Here is an 18,331-nt window from a genome sequence, read left to right as displayed (position 1 = left end):
TACCAATTGTGGGTTAAAGGGACATTTTGCGAAGGCATGCAACAGACGCAGAACCAGACAGGTGAGATTAGTGGCAGAGGATAACGAGATTAATCAGGAGGAAGGTGAGGAGGATGAAATGAACATGTTCGTTCTTAACATTGAAGAAGGTAATGATGGCAATGGTCCGTGTAGGAGTGCAACCAAGACAAAAAAACCAATTTGCGATATGACTATTGGAGGCGTAAACATAAGCATTGTGGTGGATTCTGGGTCACCCTACACCATCGTAAATGAAAAAGTGTGGATGACCAAATTTAAAAGTAAACTGGGAGATGACTTACACAAACCTGACATTGTGATAAAATCATTCACAGGTGAACCCATAGAAGTGTGTGGTTACCGAGCCCTCATGTTCAATTACAAAGGTAGGGAAGCAAAGTGCAAACTATATGTGGCTAAAGTGGGGCCATCGGTCTTGGGATGGATGGACCAAGGCGAACTGGGAATAAAACTGGACCCCAGAATGCCGGATCCGGTACTGGTTGTGACGGGGCAGGAAGATTTGTGTGAAAACCTATGTCGAGAGTACCCACAAGTTTTTAGCCAGGAAATTGGTGCACTTAAGGGATACCAGCACAAGATCAGACTTAAACCCATCACCACCCCAGCAGTACACAAGGTAAGAAACATACCCTGCGCCATCAAAGGAGAAGTTAAAGAGCAGCTCAAGAAATTGCTGGAGGAAGGGATAATCGAGAAGGTGGAGGCTTCAGAGTGGGTCGCACCTTTGGTTGTCGCAAAACGACCCAATGGTAAACTGAGATTGTGTGTTGACCTGCGTGATCTTAATAAGAACATTGTGGTTGAACAGTATCCTATGCCCAAAATAAATGAAATGTTGGCAACAACGAAGGGTGTACGGTGGTTTTCAACAATTGATCTTAAGTCGGCATACCACCAAGTGCCACTCCATAAGGAAAGTAAAAAGCTCACGACATTCATCACGCCATTTGGATGCTATCGGTTCACGAGGGTACCATTTGGGTTGGCCTCTGCGGCCGCAATGTTTCAAAGGTTAATGCACAATTTGTTTGAAGGAGTTGATAACATCTTAATCTTTCAAGATGACATTTTGGTCATGGGAAAAACGAAAAGTGAACATGATAAAAGAGTTAGACATGTACTGGAAATTTTGAACCAAAAAGGACTAACAGCAGAGTTTAAAAAATGTAAATTCGGTTGCAACTCTGTCAATTATCTGGGTCATCGGATAACAGGGGATGGCATTAGTCCCAAGAAAGAACTAATGGATGCAATAAAATACTCACCGGTTCCCACAAGTAAGGATGAACTAAGGTCATTTCTGGGCATGGTGGAGTTCTATGCAAGATTTGTCAGGAACTTTTCCCACAAGACATATGAGTTACGGCAACTCCTCAAAATGAAGAACAAATTTATATGGACAGAAGACTGTCGCCGAAGCTTCCAAAACATTAAAGATGAAATGTGTGCGGCACTACCCCTTAAGGGGTTTGATACAGCTCTCAAGAGTTTTGTAACAACGGATGCCAGTAACAAGGGTTTGGGGGCGGTACTCACACAGAAGAACTCCGAAGGATGCGAGTACACCATAGCCTTTGCATCACGCTCCTTGACGGCATCTGAAGAAAATTTTTCTGTAATAGAGCGAGAAGCTTTGGCGTGTGTGTGGGCATTGGAGCACTTCAGGCATTTTGTGTGGGGTCGAAAAGTTACTCTATGCACAGACCACAAACCATTGACCAAAGTCTTCACCACTAAAGGCTTATACACGGCGTCCCCTCGTTTGGCCAGACTTTCCGTCCGGCTGTTTGATTACATGTACGAGATTGAGTATGTGCCAGGGGTCAAAAATGTTGTCGCTGACTTCCTTAGTAGGATGCCTGTGGAGCGCCCTAAAGAAGAGACACCCAAAGACGAGGAAGACAATGCCATAGCTGCTGTCCTTGAGCAAGTTTGCAGCATAACCAGGGAAGAATGGTTCAAGGAACAAGAAAATGACGACACCATCGGACAGGTAGTGTCGTTTGTGAGAGACGGCTGGTGCAATAAAAAGAGGCTAGATGAACAACTCAAGGCATACTGGGAGGTGAAAAACGAATTGTCCATTGAAGAAGGTTTCCTACTCAGGGGTGGAAAGTTCATTCCCCCACACAGTATTAGGAGCAAAATTCTTAAAGTATGTCACGAGGGTCACTTGGGCATCAGCAAAACAAAAGAGAGGGTCAAAAACCTATACTGGTGGCCAGGTATCGGCCTGGAGATTGAACGTACAGTGAGAGGGTGTGTCCTTTGCATGTCTGCGGACAAAACGCAGGTCGCTTTTAGACCCCCTCTCTATCCCCTGACTAGCCCCAGCATGCCATGGGAGAGAATTGGCATAGACATTATGGGACCAATAACAGAAGAACAAGAGAAGTGGTATATCTGTGTCATGGTTGACCATTTTTCGAAATGGCCAGAAGTAATGTTCACACAAAATCCGGAGGCAGTGAACATCGTGAAGTTCATGGACAGTATCTTCTGCCGCGAAGGCTTACCTAAGGTAGTTGTGAGTGACAACGGTACCCAATTCACTTCTGAAATATTCCAAGAGTACATAAGGAGGCACAACATCAGCCACAAAACCACGTCTGTCTACCATCCAGCTGGTAATGGGGCAGTTGAGCGGTTCAATAGAGTTATTAAAGGAATAATACAAATAGCTAAGAGCAATGAACTGCCATGGAAGAGTGAAACAATGAAGACCATATGGGCGTATAGGATCACCCCATGCGAGACAACAGGTCACAGTCCGTTTGAATTGATGAGGGGAAGGACACCCTTGTCCAAGGACAATGTCGGTTAGATCAAGGCGGCAAGGAAGGTTGACTGGTCGTCGAAGTTGGTACAAGAGAAACTTGCTGAGTCTCAAGCAAGGGCAAAGGTGTACTATGATAAAATCAATGGATGCAAGGCAATAACGCTAAAAGAAGGGGACTATGTGAAAGTGAAGAAAAGTGGACACGTCACTAAAGGACAAGAAAAGTATACACCACCGTACCAAGTCCAGAAAGTGTACTGCAACTCTGCACGTCTAAGTGACGGGAAGGTGTGGCATTTTTCGAAATTGTCTGCAGTCAAGTCTACTGAGGAAGCATCACTCAGACCAGACCATCCACGCTTTGTACCCAGGAACACTGACGTGCACAAGCATCCAATTGACTATGATTCAGAGAGTGAAATGCCTAATAGCGGTATGACTAGTTCTGACCAAGCTGTGGTGATTCCACCGGGTCAGATTCCTGAACCAAGTCCGGACAGAGATATTGTTAGACGGAAGTTGCCTAAGACGCCTGAACTGGACAAATCGCTACCAGCAACCACAAGCAGGTCAGGTAGACTCCTAGGTCCTCCTGCTAGTCTTAGAGACTTTATGTGTGAGTGACTCACTCCATGCTCAGACGTTCTTTTTCCCTTTTTCTACCTTTCCCTAGGGAAGGGGATGTGTTGTGTTTAGATATGTCCCTGCGTGGACACCGTATTCACTTTGCTTTGTGTCCCAGATGATACGCCGTATCATCTGTGACACCCCAGCCGTGACGTGATCAGCTGTGGCTGTTTTGACAGTTGACAGCTGACCACGCAACGCGCCACATGTTCTGCCGGCTCCGCGGTTGGAGCCAACGTGTTGGTTGAGGAATAAAGTTATTCGAACTTAAGACTTCGTCTTTGTTTATTGCAACAGTATGCCCCTTACTTCTAAAACAACTCTCCAATTCTTTTCAGTGTGGAGGAACAGTGATCAGCCTGCGGGACCCTCAGGGGTCCATCTTGCAGATCGCGGTAAGCGATTCAGAGTACAACGTGCTCTCCAGTGATCATAAGCATGGATACCCCACCGAAATGAAGAAAAAGAGGCAAGTTGTTGGACGGCTGTCTCAATGTGAGCCGGGAGCGCCTGTGAAGTGGCAGGATTCATCCCGGTCATGACCGCTCGATCACTGACCTGTGAAGGGCAGCGCCCCATGCAGACACTCTGCGATCGAGTCTCGGACAGATTTGCTATGGGGCTGCGCTGATTTCACTCCCCATGGCCGGCGTGCAGATGTTGCTGCTGAGCTCCGTGCTGCGGGGGTCGATGTCGGAGGTCGATGTTGGGCGCTGACTCATCTGCTGGTGGGCGCCGCTGCAAGCATGCCACGGAGCTTCAGATTTACTAGGGCAGCGCAGCAAATGCTGTAGCGCTCGAGGGCCTAGAGGCAAGTGACTCACAGTAGCGGGTAGAAAGGCAGGTGTTGCTGCTGAGCTGCCGTGTTGCGGGGGTCAATGTCAGGCACCGACTCATGTTGGTAGGCGCTGCTGCAAGCATGCCACGGAGCTTCAGCATGCCACAGAGCTTCAGATTAACTAGGGCAGAGCAGCAGACGCGGTAGCGCTGGAGGGCCTCGAGGTAAGCGACTCACAGTAGAGGGTAGAAAGGCAGGCCAGCTCCCGATCTGCATCTCCATACCGGGAGGTCGCCATCTTGTGGTCCGACTACCAGGTTCAACCGTTCCTCACCCCAGCCAGCATTGGCTTCCTCTCCTACAGCGAACGCCTCGGAGAAGCCAGGGGGGACACCGAAACCGGGCAGTCTCGGGGGGGGGGGGGGGGGGGGGGATAAGATGGCTCAGAAGGAGCGAATGTATTTGTTCCTGCTTCCCTTGTAGGCAAAAAGGTGGAAATAGCATTAAAGCCTTTATAGGGTATTTACCTACGGTGTCTTATTTCTCAGAGGTTGACTGGTATTATTAAAGGCTCTTGTAAAGACCAACTTCCCAGAGCACAGCTTCTTGGCAGTCATATCTCAACCCTCAATAGCTGACCGTATATCCAAATGGGTTCACTCCCATCAGAGACTCTCCTGGCTGAGGCCACCAAAAGCCAGATTCACCATAAGATTGTCACTCAGTTAGCTAAAAGCCATTATAAACTGGCACAATATCAAGTTGTTCACTATACTCTCACTGGACAGTCTGTATTCAATTGATTAAACTATGGGGCAAGGACAGCGGGGGCGGAGTACAGTAGCTGGCCCTCTGCAAGAACGAGCCACACCGACCTAATGCTGTCCGCTTCCGTGCTTGCTTTGAAATGCCCACGGCTCTGACCCTCACCTGCTCTCCCAGAACTACCCACACAGTCTCTCACGATTTGTTGATTCTCTGTCGCTCATTGCCTCGTGCCACTGTCGTGCTCCACTTCCCGGGTCAGCTGACGAGTGGAGTTGACTTTGTAGTGGCCTTACCACGGTATTTGTCCTATCGCAACCACAGCCATGTTGTCAGCAAGCTGCTCCTCTCCTTGCGGCATACGCCGCTGCTGCTACTGCACCCGCTACGACAACTGGTCCTCAAACAGCTTGTGGGGATCGGCGAGAAGCCACTGAGCTGGAACCCCGGGTAATGAATTACGCTGGGGGGGGCTCAGGCAACGCCACAGCGGGGGTCCTCCCCCTCGGACCGTTCACTCACTCTCCTTAGTGCATCATCGGCCCGATGCCGATGCCTCAGCCTGGTGCATTCTCCTCCGCCCCAACCAGGCAGACCCGAACTCAGCCCAACCGCCTCGGAGGCCCGGTTCAGCCAGAACGCCAACACCGCGTCCTGTCACTCCTCCACGCTGCGAACTACAAGGCAAACCACGCCAGGTGCTTCCGTTTCCAAATTCAGTATGGTACTCCGATTCTTGATCGGAAGTTAATTCCAAACTAGTTGTTTAACAACTAGCTGAGACAGATCAGTAGGTGGAGAAGTGCTTAGGGCAATCTTTAAATACAAATCTTTCATTAATGCTTAGCCTCAACCAAGCATACTAGGCATACCACCTAAACATAGAACCCACACACACACACACACACACACAACTGCAGCACAATCACATATGACAGTATCAGTTATGAAATGCAGTCTGGATGTCCTTACCATATACATCTGCTAGAATACTTGTGTAAACATCAAAAACAGATTATCCCACAGTGCCTTGTAGCGGACATTAAAAAAAACATCTCATCACTGCAATGAAACGTTCTGGTATGCCCATTGCTGCTTTCACTGAACAATTTACAGCTCAGCTCTCTCAAAACCAAATCGAATAGTGTTTAAAACAACTTTAAAAAGCCAAGTACAACATGGACACAAGAGGCATGTAGATATAAAGGATATGAAGTGTACAAAGCGCAGATTGTTTAAACTTTTTACAACAAGTCAACCACCCAACCACTGTAGTGCATGATACAGCACAATATCTTGATCTTAACCCGCTTTAACTTGGAAGATGCACTTTGACAAGGAGGATCTTACTCGGGGAATGTATGTCACATTTAATGCATCTATTTCGGAAATAAATGCCGTAAGCAAAAAAAGTAATGCAGTTAACTGTCGTCAACGTTCCATATGTTATATAATTACTGCTACGACACTGAAAAGTAGAACACAAAACCAAATTTAAAGCAATTTTTATAGAACAAAAGCAATACTTATTTGTGCATGTGACAATGAACCAATAAAAGCTAATTTTAGTAAACAGAGAAAAGCTAAAAAAACAAAAAACAAAGATAGAAACTTATCAAATGGCTAGAATTTAAGTTTTGCGACAGTGATCAGCTTCCTCTTCAATAGAGGATAGAGCACAGGCATGGAAATCCACTATCCCCAACATGAAATACACTTACGGCTTGGAATAAGTGCCTCCGACAGGTTTTGGGACAAGTTCATCTCCGGAGATTGACTCCTCCGACTCACTGTCGGAGCCGGTAGCAAAAAAACGTGACATCTTGAGTGGAGGACTCTTCTATGCCAACCTCTGAAAAGAAAGGAAAAAAGTCAAAATAATACACATAATAAGAGAATCAGAAAATTTAACAACTCTGGTGCAGCAGACGTCAAACAAACATGAGTCTTGAGAAGAGAGGTGGGAGAGAAAGGCGGAAAAGGGCAATAAAAGGACAGACATGGGTCAAGATGGGAAAAGAGGACGGTTCGAGAACGAGAAGCAATAAATCTGCAAAATCATGCATGTTTATCCTTCAAAGATAATACAACACAGGAATCGAGTAGAAAACAGTCAAAGAGAACTTATCAAGGGAGGACTTCAGTTGTGGGAGACAACTACGTTTTTGTGGCTGGCTGGCACCGGCAGAAGAAATCAATCGAGCACTATTGAAATAAAAAATAAAAAAAGTCTCTAAAAACAGGAACTACAAAATGAAAGATGAGCTCAGATACTACTGTATTAAAGATACTAGCTTCAGAAGTACACCTAAGTACTGAGCCATAACACCATGAAACTTGGTTCCTTGAAAACGGAGGCTCCTGCTGGAGCACTGCGAGGATCAAATATATAGCTCTCTCATTGGAAATAACTCAACGGGTCTCCCAGCAGTTAGGTTTTAATGCTACAGAAGAAAAAAAAAATTAAAAACAGATCATGCCCAACCCTCCATAGTGCTTTGATTGCTTATTCAGTCTGCTGGAAAAAAAGCTACGTCTCTCTTCCCAAATCAGCATGAGGTGCAATGGGTAGGACAGTCTGCAGAGCGTAGGAAATATAAACACTCCAAGTTTCCCTCATCACAAGCATGACTCACATTTAGAGGCTGCATTGATCGCTCAATCCAGGCTTAAACTCACACCTGTTAGGAAGGCTAAAACCAGAACTCTGCATCTGACTTTACTCAGACTTAAGTCTTGTGCAGAACGACTGGTGGAGGACAAACAGTGGGAATACCTTCCCCCAACAGGAGGACACCTTCAAGCTCCTTTAGTTAACAGGAAGCGCCAAGCTGGATAGACACGCAAGACCACAGATCTACACTCTGGCACAATTACAACTTTCATATAGTATCCAGGTACCTGTATGTCTTAGTTTATTTAGTAAGGCATTGGTACTAACTGGAACCATTTCACATTTGGCATTATGTATTTTGTATTTGTAGAATTTAAGTGACGTCAATATGACAATCAATGGCAAAGGTTTTATGACGCCACTTCTCGTGGCATAATATTCGAATTAGTTACAACAACTAACATTATAAAGCTTTGGAGAGAGAGACAGATAAGCAAGCCACACCCTTTAAACCTGTGCAATAGGCGGAGTTACTTATGAGAAGATGTACACTCAAGACTCGCTCAAGTAGCCTCCATGAAGGGTTGAAGTTTTAAGGAGTCTCACCCATACAAATTGCGCAGTGGTTGAAACCAAGCCAGAAGACTGCAGAGGTTTCACTCAAGACGGACCTACATCACAACTCAGAATTCAGACCATCTACCCCATGTGAACATAGATCAGCATAACGCACAGCAGTGATAGGCTCTGCCTCATGGAGTTAATACAGTTTTTGTATTCACAGTTTATCCTATCGTAAATGTGCTCTAATTGTGTACACTATACCATTAAAAGCTTGCCTTTTATTTCCATTTTTCTCTCCCTGTCCTTCCCAGTCCCTCACAACTTAGTACGTTCCATGAAATATTACAGCGTTATACTTAGAGAGTTGTAATACAAGTAATTTTGGAAGAGCGCTCTGATGCTATACATTTTTACATTTCTCTCTCTTCTCACACTTGTGTCCGAGTTGCAACAGAGGCTAAATTTAGTGACAAAGACGGTATCGCTTCAGCGTCCGTCATTGCTTCTGTTCTTCAATACTCCCTGTGCAGGAACAATGCTGCCATCCTGCAGGTGAACTGTGATGCTGTTCTCTGGAGTTCTGCTGTCGTTTTAGTGGCTTTGGGAGTGCTGTTGCACGCCGCTCTAACTGAGGTATGGGTCCTCCATCACGCCAACCTCTAATGTGGACATGGATGAGTTTCCTGCCCACACAGCCTTGACAATTCTCAGAGTAAACGCCTTGCCCAGGTGTTCAAAGCCTCGTTCTGATCATGGCGCCTCTTCCACAGATCAAGCGTTTCTTCCCCCCCACCCCCCCACCCCCCCTCGAAGCCTCCGTAATACTTGACTGTACATACACTGCTCCCTCCTAACGAAATACCTTTAATTCTAGCCACATTGTTTCAACTTTAATTTCCATCGGTTTCTGACGCCTCTAACCTTACCTGCATCTGGTGCAATCTTCTCCTTGTAACCTGCCTCCCCAAAAACTCTTATCACGCAGTTTGATCCTCCAATGAATTTTTGCAAAATAAGGGAGCTTTTCCTGGTCCTTGGAAACGTTCTTAGTGAAAGCCGTGGTTGTTCCTACACACCACCGCGATCACAACCTGATTCAAGTAATGCTGAAATTGTCCCCGATGTCGATGTACAAAACAGAATGCGTTGCTAGGGATTTGGTACCCTCAACAGACAAATTAAGACTAGCGTGGCCAATTGTTGGCCAGAGATAATTTGGGACTTTTCGACTCATGTCTGTCCAGACGGGAACACAACCCCCAGGTTATTCGCGCATTTGCTAAACTTTGAGGGGCTATAAAACTTCTGCAGGGCGCGAGAGACAAAGAAGGGTTAGCAAGACAGGGAAATGGATGATAGAGCAAGATGTAGGTAAAGTAGAGAAAGAGGTGGATAGAGAGGTTGAGAATTGTGGGATAGGTAGAGAAAGAACGAGTCGTAAGGGGAAGATGGTAACACAGAAAGAGAGAGAACAAGAAAGAGCGAGATAGTCTTCTGTTTTGATCACTTTAACAGGGTGGACCTTACAAGATGGGGCCCTTCGGCAATTGGCCAAGAAGCCCGCCCATGCCTTAAACCAGGCTTAAAGGTCATTACCTCTAAAGGGGAATTTTACAGCACAAATATATTTTGAGAAAAAAGCCATATGTTTTTATTTCCTTTAAGTTTTCCCAACATTGAATAAAATCAAGTCACTGGCTTATATGACATTTCACATAGGAGAAAGATATACCTACATAGTGACAAGACCACCCTCCTCTCACAGATTGCAAAACAAGTCAGTAACAATAAACGGAGAATAAATGTGTGCATAAATGAGGACAACCGGTCTCCTCCATCTGTGCCCAAATACATCTCTTACGACTCAGAATCTTCTCAGATTTATGCATCTGCCTATTCCTATTATCAAAGGGCCAAGTGACCTGGGACAAGCCAAGGCTAGTGATCCCTCCTTTAAATGTAGAAGTAGAGATTTCCACAGTGTGTCAGATTTACTATCCCGACACCTCAAGTCCCATGACAGTCTTTCCATAGGAAACAGCTTCAGTAGAGCAAGCATGAGAGGATAAGAGGAAGTGCGAGCAAAGAGCTAGAGGGAAAGAGAAAGAACAAGAGAGATGGGAAAGCAGGCAGAGATGGAAGTGAGAGAGACAGGCGGAGAGAACAACATGAGGAAAGAGACAGACAGGAAGAAGACATAAGCAGAGACGAAAGAAATAGAGAGGGAAAGTAAGTGAGGGTGAGGGGTGAAACGGAAGCTCAGAGGCGCGCGCACCTCGTGCTGAAAGTTAGAGGGGAAAAAAAAGGCGTGCAGGCTACAGCGGGAGAGAGAGGCGGAGGGGTGCACCCGCAAGTGGTGCGCGCATGCAGGGGAGAGCTCTTTTTCAAAGAACATACTCACCCATGTGGCGCGCCACTGCGCACTCCCGCAAGCTGTATGCCGCCACAAGCACGAGTATGTGCTTTGAAAAAGAGCTGCACGACGGCTAAAGGTCTCCTATGCAGCACATGCACGCTGTGTAGGCGAGACCTAAAAAGGGTGACCGCTCCCAACCTAGTTGTTACAAACCCATCTCCCTGATTGATAATACTCTGAAAGTCTTAGGGAGGGTTTTATATAATAAGATCAAAACATGGACTGAAGACAATCTCATTTTATAACCATGCCAATTAGGTTTTAGGAGTAAAGTAGGTACCGTTGAGCAATGTTTAAACCGTAATCTAAATATCGGGAAATACACTATTGAACAAATGTCCCCTATTTATTTGGCTTTTATGGACCGGACTTCAGCATTTGATTATGTTAACCAGTCACGATTATGGTCCATCCTATTAGAATACGGGTTAGACAAGGCTATAGTACATTTCTAAGCATATTTGCACAAGGATCTGAGGCCGGGTTAGGATCAGTATAGGTGGGGAGGTTTCTAATGACATCAGGGTTGATAGAAGGTTCAGGCAGGGATGTGTTGTGGCCCCTCTACTCTTCATTATATACATTAATAATTTACACAAAACACTGATCGAGCTACCAATGATGTCACCAGAGTTAACGGCAATATACACGGTGCCCTATTATAATCCGATGATGCGATATTAATGGACTGCACACCTAATGCTCTACATCTTTTAGTGTGGGTCTTTGACAATTTAATGGCCATTTTAGATCTATGCACTAATTTCAAAAAATCTTTTATAGTTGCTTGAGGACCGAGGAAGCTCCCTTTTAAACTCCCATTTCCATGGGCAATCAAAGTTTACAATGCACTAGCACTTTTTAGGTTGAGCATTCGAGACCTCTTGTATATACCTTAGTATATACTTATATGTGTATATACTTTGGGGGCTCTGGAGATAAGCACTAGGACTTGTCTGCTTCCGCTAAGGGACTTTTTTTTCTGTTCAACTGCCTCTATTTAACTGTCTTGGTAGAAAATGACCAGTAGAGGTCAGTAAAATACAAGAATTGATTTGGGCTTAGGGACTTTATTTATTTTCCTTTTTCTAGCAACTGCCTCCATTTCAATTCAATAGTTCTTTATTCGATGGTTAAAAAACATCATAAAAGAATATACAATTATACATTTAAGACAATATTAAATCAGTTATCAGAACATTGAATGAAACTAAATATGTGCAAATATATCAGTAATCACATTCCAATCACAGAAATGGATTGCCTGAAATTAACGTAATGCCAATTCATCTGGCTGCCTGGGTGGAGCTACCCTCTAGAAACCCTGAGTCTAAATGCAAATTTTAGAAAACTCACCACTGCACATAAAGTCAATGGGTCACTAGCCCTTTGTAGAAAGGTCAAGGCCTCCTTTGCCCTAGTGAATCTTTCCTTTTTTAAAATGCCTATCAAAAATCTGCGTCTAGGGAGGCTATACATAGGGCATAAAAGTACAAAATGAAGGGTATCCTGCGGAGACCTATTGTCGCAGCCGCAGGGACCCTTCTGCTCAATCGAACTGTTAAAACCAGCTGGTTCAGCCAATAAATAAGGTAAAAAATTGAGCCTAAAACGTGCTATTAAAAACCTCTCTTGAGCATTATAAAGGACGCACAGATATGGTTCCAACCCACTAGTCGTTACAAGCAAGTTATGGGCGCTCACCGAGAGTTTAATCTCTTCTGATATGCTCCTATCTGCTGCTCTAAGCTCCAGGAAAGTTCTCTTTAGTTTTAACATATCCTGTGCTGTGATCAAGGAAGGGTTGAGGAACATCTCTGGGAAACCCATGTTATCCAAGGTGTTCTTGATATAGCTAATCCATGGGATCTTCAGATATTTGTCTCTTCCCCGGCAGTCTTGCATGATCATCCTACTCAGTGCTGCTTCAGGATTCGTCCAGAGTTTCAGCCAAGCCAAAATTGGCCTGAACTTGATCAGATCCTCTATATAGGGTCTTCCAAGTTCTTTGTGGGCAATAACAGCTGGCGTGCAGTTGGGGACGTTCAATATCGAACGAAATATTTTGTTTTCTTCCCTTTGTATACCGTCCAAGTTTATGAAACCCCAGACTTCTGAGCCATACATGGTTTTTGGGCAACACACAGAACCATATAAATTAGTTGTTTGTTCAGGGCTCCAGCGTCCAACTTTTCTCCCATAACCGGAGATTGCACCAAAAGATGCGACCAGTTTTCCACTTCTTTCATGTGCAAGGGGTGTGAATTTTAAAGAATCGTCAAATAACACCCCTAAATAAGAGAATGTTTGCACCCTTTCAAGAATATGAGTACCAATCCTGTGAGTGAAGCCGGTCAATGGCCTATGTCCTGCTGTCATAACATAGGATTTTTTTTAATTGACAGACAGGTCAATTGTCTCCATGAATTTAACGAACCCATCGATGAGGGTCTGCAGACTCTTAGGGGTCCGTGCCAGCAGAACCGCATCGTCTGCATACAGCAGAACTGGGATATTACGGGTCCCAACCCTTGGACAATCTGCTTTTAAGTTATTAAGGGAATGTTCCAGGTTGTTAATATACAGTGAGAACAAAAACGGGGCAAGGATGCATCCCTGCCTCACTCCACTTGTGCATCCAAAAGGTTCGGTCAAACCCCCATTTTTATTATACCGGACCCTGGCCGTGGTGTCACTATGTAGTTCACTTAAAATGTGTATTAACCCCGAATCAATTCCGAGCTGGCTCATCATGGCCCATAACTTCTTCCTATTGACATGGTCAAATGCAGCGGCCAAGTCCATGAACCCCAAGTACATGGCTTCGTTGCTGGACTTGGTGTATTTTGCTACCAGCATGTATAGGTTCAGGCATTGGTCGCTGGTTGACCTGTCAGTCCTGAATCCGTACTGGACATCTGAGATTATGTTATTGTCCTCAGCCCATTCAGTTAATCGGGTCAAGACTACCCTACCCAAAATTTTAGCAGTAACATCTATCAAAGAGATAGGCCGATAGCATTGAGGGTCATCCTTACTCCCTTTTTTAAAACCTGCCTCCATTTAACTTTGTTAGAAAACGACCAGCAGAGGTCAGTAAAATACCAGTTTCACTTTAGCATTCTCTAGATTCCGGTCCATTGAAATAGTCTTCCACGAGCACCCAGACAATTTTTTCTTCAAATCTTGTATTTTCAGTGATATAACCACCAAAGGCCCTGATTTTATATTAAAAACAGAGCTTTGGATTATACCATTTCCCGCTGAAAGGCAATATTTCTCCCCATGTGTTCCCATACCTGGCATGTCGCGCAATTTGGTGCTTACTTTCCCTCCATGTTAAAGAACAGTAGATGTTTCAGCATCCAGGCTAATGTGCTGCATAGCTAAATACATATAAGGTCCCAAAGGCGAGACCGATTGGGATTGGTCTTTTCTGCTAATGCTTCCTGGTCTGACCACATGGTATACTGTAGGAATAAGTTCTCTAAAGCTATTAACTCTGCTCTTAGCCTACCACAACGTAGGATGACGGAGGCTGTTTTAGATATTTTAAAAATAAATACATTTCAGTGCATTCTCACAGCAACATACGGTGCAGTGGTTTGGGGCTTCTCAAGGAGCTGTAGCATTCAGCGTGAAGAAAAGAGGTTCTGTCGGAAACTCCTTGGTGCTCCCATCTCCACGTCCCAATATGCTTGCCATAACGAATTCAACTTGCATTATAATCGAAGACTATATACAGGCCCACCGTGCCCTATTCTGGCTAGCCATTTGGAAAAATCCAGCAGCGACCCTCACACGAGAGATTATAGGAGATTGCCTCACGTGTGAAAAGGGAATGGACATCCCGTGGCTAGCAGAGGTGCATTCAAGCCTAAGCAGGGCTAACTAAGAACATATTTTTGTAAGCCCAAATGAGATGGATACCATCAGCAAAAAAGAATTTTGAACGGCACTCTATACGCTTTACAGGCAAGACTAGACAGGGAGTCTAAGAAAAACAACTGTAGCGGCTTTTATGTCAATGTAGAATACTTATTACCAGCTACCTCACAAAACGTATAGATCGTTAGGAGAGGGGACTCCTTTTCCACTTAAGAGCAGGCACGGTGAAATGCCTTCTTTGTTTTCCCCCTGGTTTTCATGCTAATCTTGATCTTTTGCCGTGCTTGTGTGATGGTCAGAGGGGATAAACTACATTACATTTTTTTATTCTTTTTTAAGAATTATATAAAGTATGCTACATGGCTCTTAATACCTAGATTTGATAAATAATTCACCCATCCACCTTGAAGTTGCATACAGGTCTATCCTCCATTTGGAAGACGACGAATCGTTTTTCCGCGAAGGCGCTTTTTTGAAAATCGCTGTGCGTGCTCGCAATACGATGTGCACTTTATGAACACTGTTTTAACGTATTTTACTTTATATCTGATATTATGATGCAATCATGTATTTTATATACTAAAATGTGATTTGTTCTTTTATGGATATGTTTTTATCCGAATAAAGTAAATTGAAATGAAATCAGAGGTAATTCCAAAAGAATCTCTGGTGAGGGTGAGCAATCTGGCACCCCAGTATGTAGATAAAGAACACTTGCTGTCATTTTGCGGGCTGCACAAATATTACTCAAGGTCCAGGCAAGATTTTGCAACTCCTATGGAATCTCTTTAGCAGTTTCTACGCAAAAACGAGGATCACAGCTGAAATACAAGCAGGAACAAGTTCACAATTTTAAAAAGAACATCCTTAATGCCCTTACAGTAAGTGCCTGTGGTTTGGAAGCAGTACAGTTGGAACATATTGGACAAGATGAATGGGTAGTTGGTTATGCTTATGTTTCATAATTGTTTACATCGTACCATTGATCAGCTGCCCTTTTCTTTCCAACTTTTTTCTCTTCATTTTTTTGCAGATTAATATAGCGCGAACTCGACCCAGAGAATTGGAGAGCTGAACAGGAGCACCGGTTACGTTACACAAGGACACGTTCGTTTTAGGTAAGCAGGGGGGGGTGCTAAGTGATTTGTCAAGATTCACATGATGCTGAGCTGACACAGAGGCTCGAACCTTGTTCCCCAGCCCAAAAGCTGGCGGCTCTGACCGCTAGGCCACATCCTCCCCCTTTGATCCCTTTCCTTCTCGTCCCACGCGACTTACACAGAACGTTGCAGCATTCCACTTTGATAGTTGAAACAGGTGGTCTGGATGAACTCTCTTCACACATCTGTGTACGAGTTCTGACAACAATTTATAGTGTTTCTTTAAAAAGCTGCAAAGCGAGGAAAGCTACAAAAATAAAAACAAGCACTAATCATTCTATAAACTGAAGGGAACTGAACCACAGCATGCCTGAGGGAGCAACATGTTGTTTTACTGTTGAAAGGAGGAATTGTAACAGGGTGGGGAAAGGTGCTGGTTGAAAGTGAAAACGCAGCTCAGGGGATGGCTCTTTTCGCCTAAGGACCCGCCACCCTCACCATATTCTCTCTTTTACGGATCAGCTGCCTCTTACATTCCCCCACTTTCTATCCCCCATCACCATACCCAAGCGACTCTTAATAAGCACTTCCTACACCCCTGAATCATTCCCCCTCTCACCTCCTGCGCTCTACCTCCGACGCCGTCGGTCACTTGCAAGAAAAAGAATCGTAGTCAGAGGCACACAACTCACGGCGCGCACGCGCCCCTGCTTCCTACTTAAAATGGCAGCAGAAACCACCTCGAGGCATGCCGGTAGTTGAAGTCCATTAGCAGAAAGGGAACACGTGAGTGGGCAGAGATGGAGCAGCAAGTGGACTATAAAACCCAGCTGTAATCTACACGAGCTTTGTCTGTCGTTTACGAAAACTCACAGACACCGCTGGGAGAAGTAGTGTGTTCTGAGTATGAGATGCATATGGTTTAAGAAAATTGCGTGAGACTTTGCAGTTTGGGTGACATGTGACTTGCTGAGAATTACCAGACACTCTCAGAGGCATATCGATATCTGGCACTGCAAAGCCACTGGGTGTGGATTATAACAGTTATCTGGAGTAAACCTGAACGTAAAAGGAAATATTTGAGAAGAAAGCAATGTATAGAGAATTCTTGTTGGGTGTCATAGTACGAGCACAGCTGGTGGTGTTGAATGTGTTTCTTGTAAAGGAACATATTTGAAAAATATCAAATGCATTTATATATTGAGTTGGATATAGTCTGATTTATAAACCGAGTCACCAACATAGAAGTAGGACTATTGACCCCCGACTAGCATGTGACTACAATGACAACAACCACGGACACAGAACGTCTACACTGGCACATTCCACCGTCCTCAAAGGCACTGCCCAGTTTAATCAACCAATGGATACACATGATTATATAAGGTTATAATGAGTTATTGACATTAAAACACATTCACAAAGTGGGATATGCTTCTAATCACAGAATGTCCCAAATACGATAAAATGTGGAAGCACAAGCAATTTTTCGCACAGCCATGGTGTTTATCATCAGCACTTCTCCCTTTTTCCACAACAGAAGTTCAAACATGAATGGCAAAATATCCTAGTTTGCAGATGTTTTCTATATAACTCTGGCTCTGCCATATTTGCCTCCTAATGCAAGATCTGCTGCATGATCTGACCAGTTAAACGAATAAATTGTTTATAGCTCAAATGTATCAAAAGTTAACAAAAAATGTGACTTGTTTTGCTGCGGAGTGGATGGCTTATTGCAAAGGTTGACTGATCATCTTTCTCACTGTTGCATTTGTATGTTACACTGGTGCTAATAAGGCAAAATCTTTCCAAAGACTGTTAGCATGTGTACACGTCAAAATAATAAAATATCTGAAAATATACTGCATTACGCTGCAGCCTTTTTTTAAATGCATAATTTAGTCAACACTGTGGCATCATTTTATGGCAAGACTGGAGGCTCCTATTATGCTTTCTTTTCTTGCGTTTATTCAAACAGCAGCAAGATAAGTGAAAAACTACACTCCCCAGAAGGCTGCATGAGAAAACTACTGGCCAATGGGGAGAACGATAAAACAGAATAATCCAATCAGGTCAGGCCAACCATATAAGGACCTATCTGACCGCAAGTAGTCCTCTTTTCTTGCTGCTTGCAGTCAGATGAGTCGCTTATTTTATTCTCCTTTAGCTAATGAAGTGTTTCTCTAGTCAGTTTATGAAGTTTTAATACATGACTGCCGCTAGCGTTGCGCTCTGTTTAACGTGCTATGTGCCTGTTGTCAGCGCTTTCCGAGTGGTTGCGCATTTAGTTTTTTCCCCCTCAGCTCTGAGGGTTTGCGCGTCTGCTCCCGCGCGCGCCTTTGTTTACCTTAACCGGTGCTTCCCTCACGCTCGCTTTCTCCTCAACTGACGCCTCGCTTGTTTTGCCGGTCTTCAGCGCTGCCTGCTGCCACTCAATTGTCGCCGGCCACAAGGTCTCCTCAGCGCGATTACCTGCAACTTCGTCACGCCTCCTCTCACGCTCGTTTTTTTAAACCGTTTCTAGAACTATGGAAAATTCTTTAATCAGTATTATGACCAAAGCTTTGGCCCAGTCTGCGGGGGAAAGCAGAAAACGTAAACTGGTTCCTGCCACTGTCTTAACCAAAAAAGTGTCACATGTGGTTAGCGAGGGTTCCTCGCGCAAGCATGAGGATTCTGTTCCTCCCTGGCCTCAGTCAAAGGAGGGGTCTACTTTGACATTTGGCAAAAGCAAAGCCAAAATTAAAAACGTGGA

At 44.4% G+C, this 18,331-nt stretch overlaps 1 protein-coding gene across 1 annotated transcript in view; it reads right to left on the bottom strand.

Moving 5' to 3' along the window:
- LOC146811938 (eukaryotic translation initiation factor 3 subunit C-like) overlaps positions 1-16,324 on the bottom strand; it is a 564,017-nt gene extending 547,693 nt beyond the window's left edge. Inside the window, exons 1-2 of the mRNA XM_085618906.1 lie at positions 16,196-16,324; positions 6,716-6,846 (exon numbers count right to left, since the gene is read on the bottom strand). Of these exons, the coding sequence (XP_085475032.1) occupies positions 6,716-6,816 (101 nt within the window). The 5' untranslated portion in view covers positions 6,817-6,846; positions 16,196-16,324. The remainder of the gene's footprint in view (positions 1-6,715; positions 6,847-16,195) is intronic.
- Positions 16,325-18,331: the final 2,007 nt, after the last annotated feature.

This window comes from Triturus cristatus, chromosome 7 (assembly GCF_964204655.1).
Source record: "Triturus cristatus chromosome 7, aTriCri1.1, whole genome shotgun sequence".
Classification (NCBI taxonomy): Eukaryota; Metazoa; Chordata; class Amphibia; order Caudata; family Salamandridae; genus Triturus; species Triturus cristatus.
This window is presented reverse-complemented; position numbering and strand designations above follow the sequence as displayed.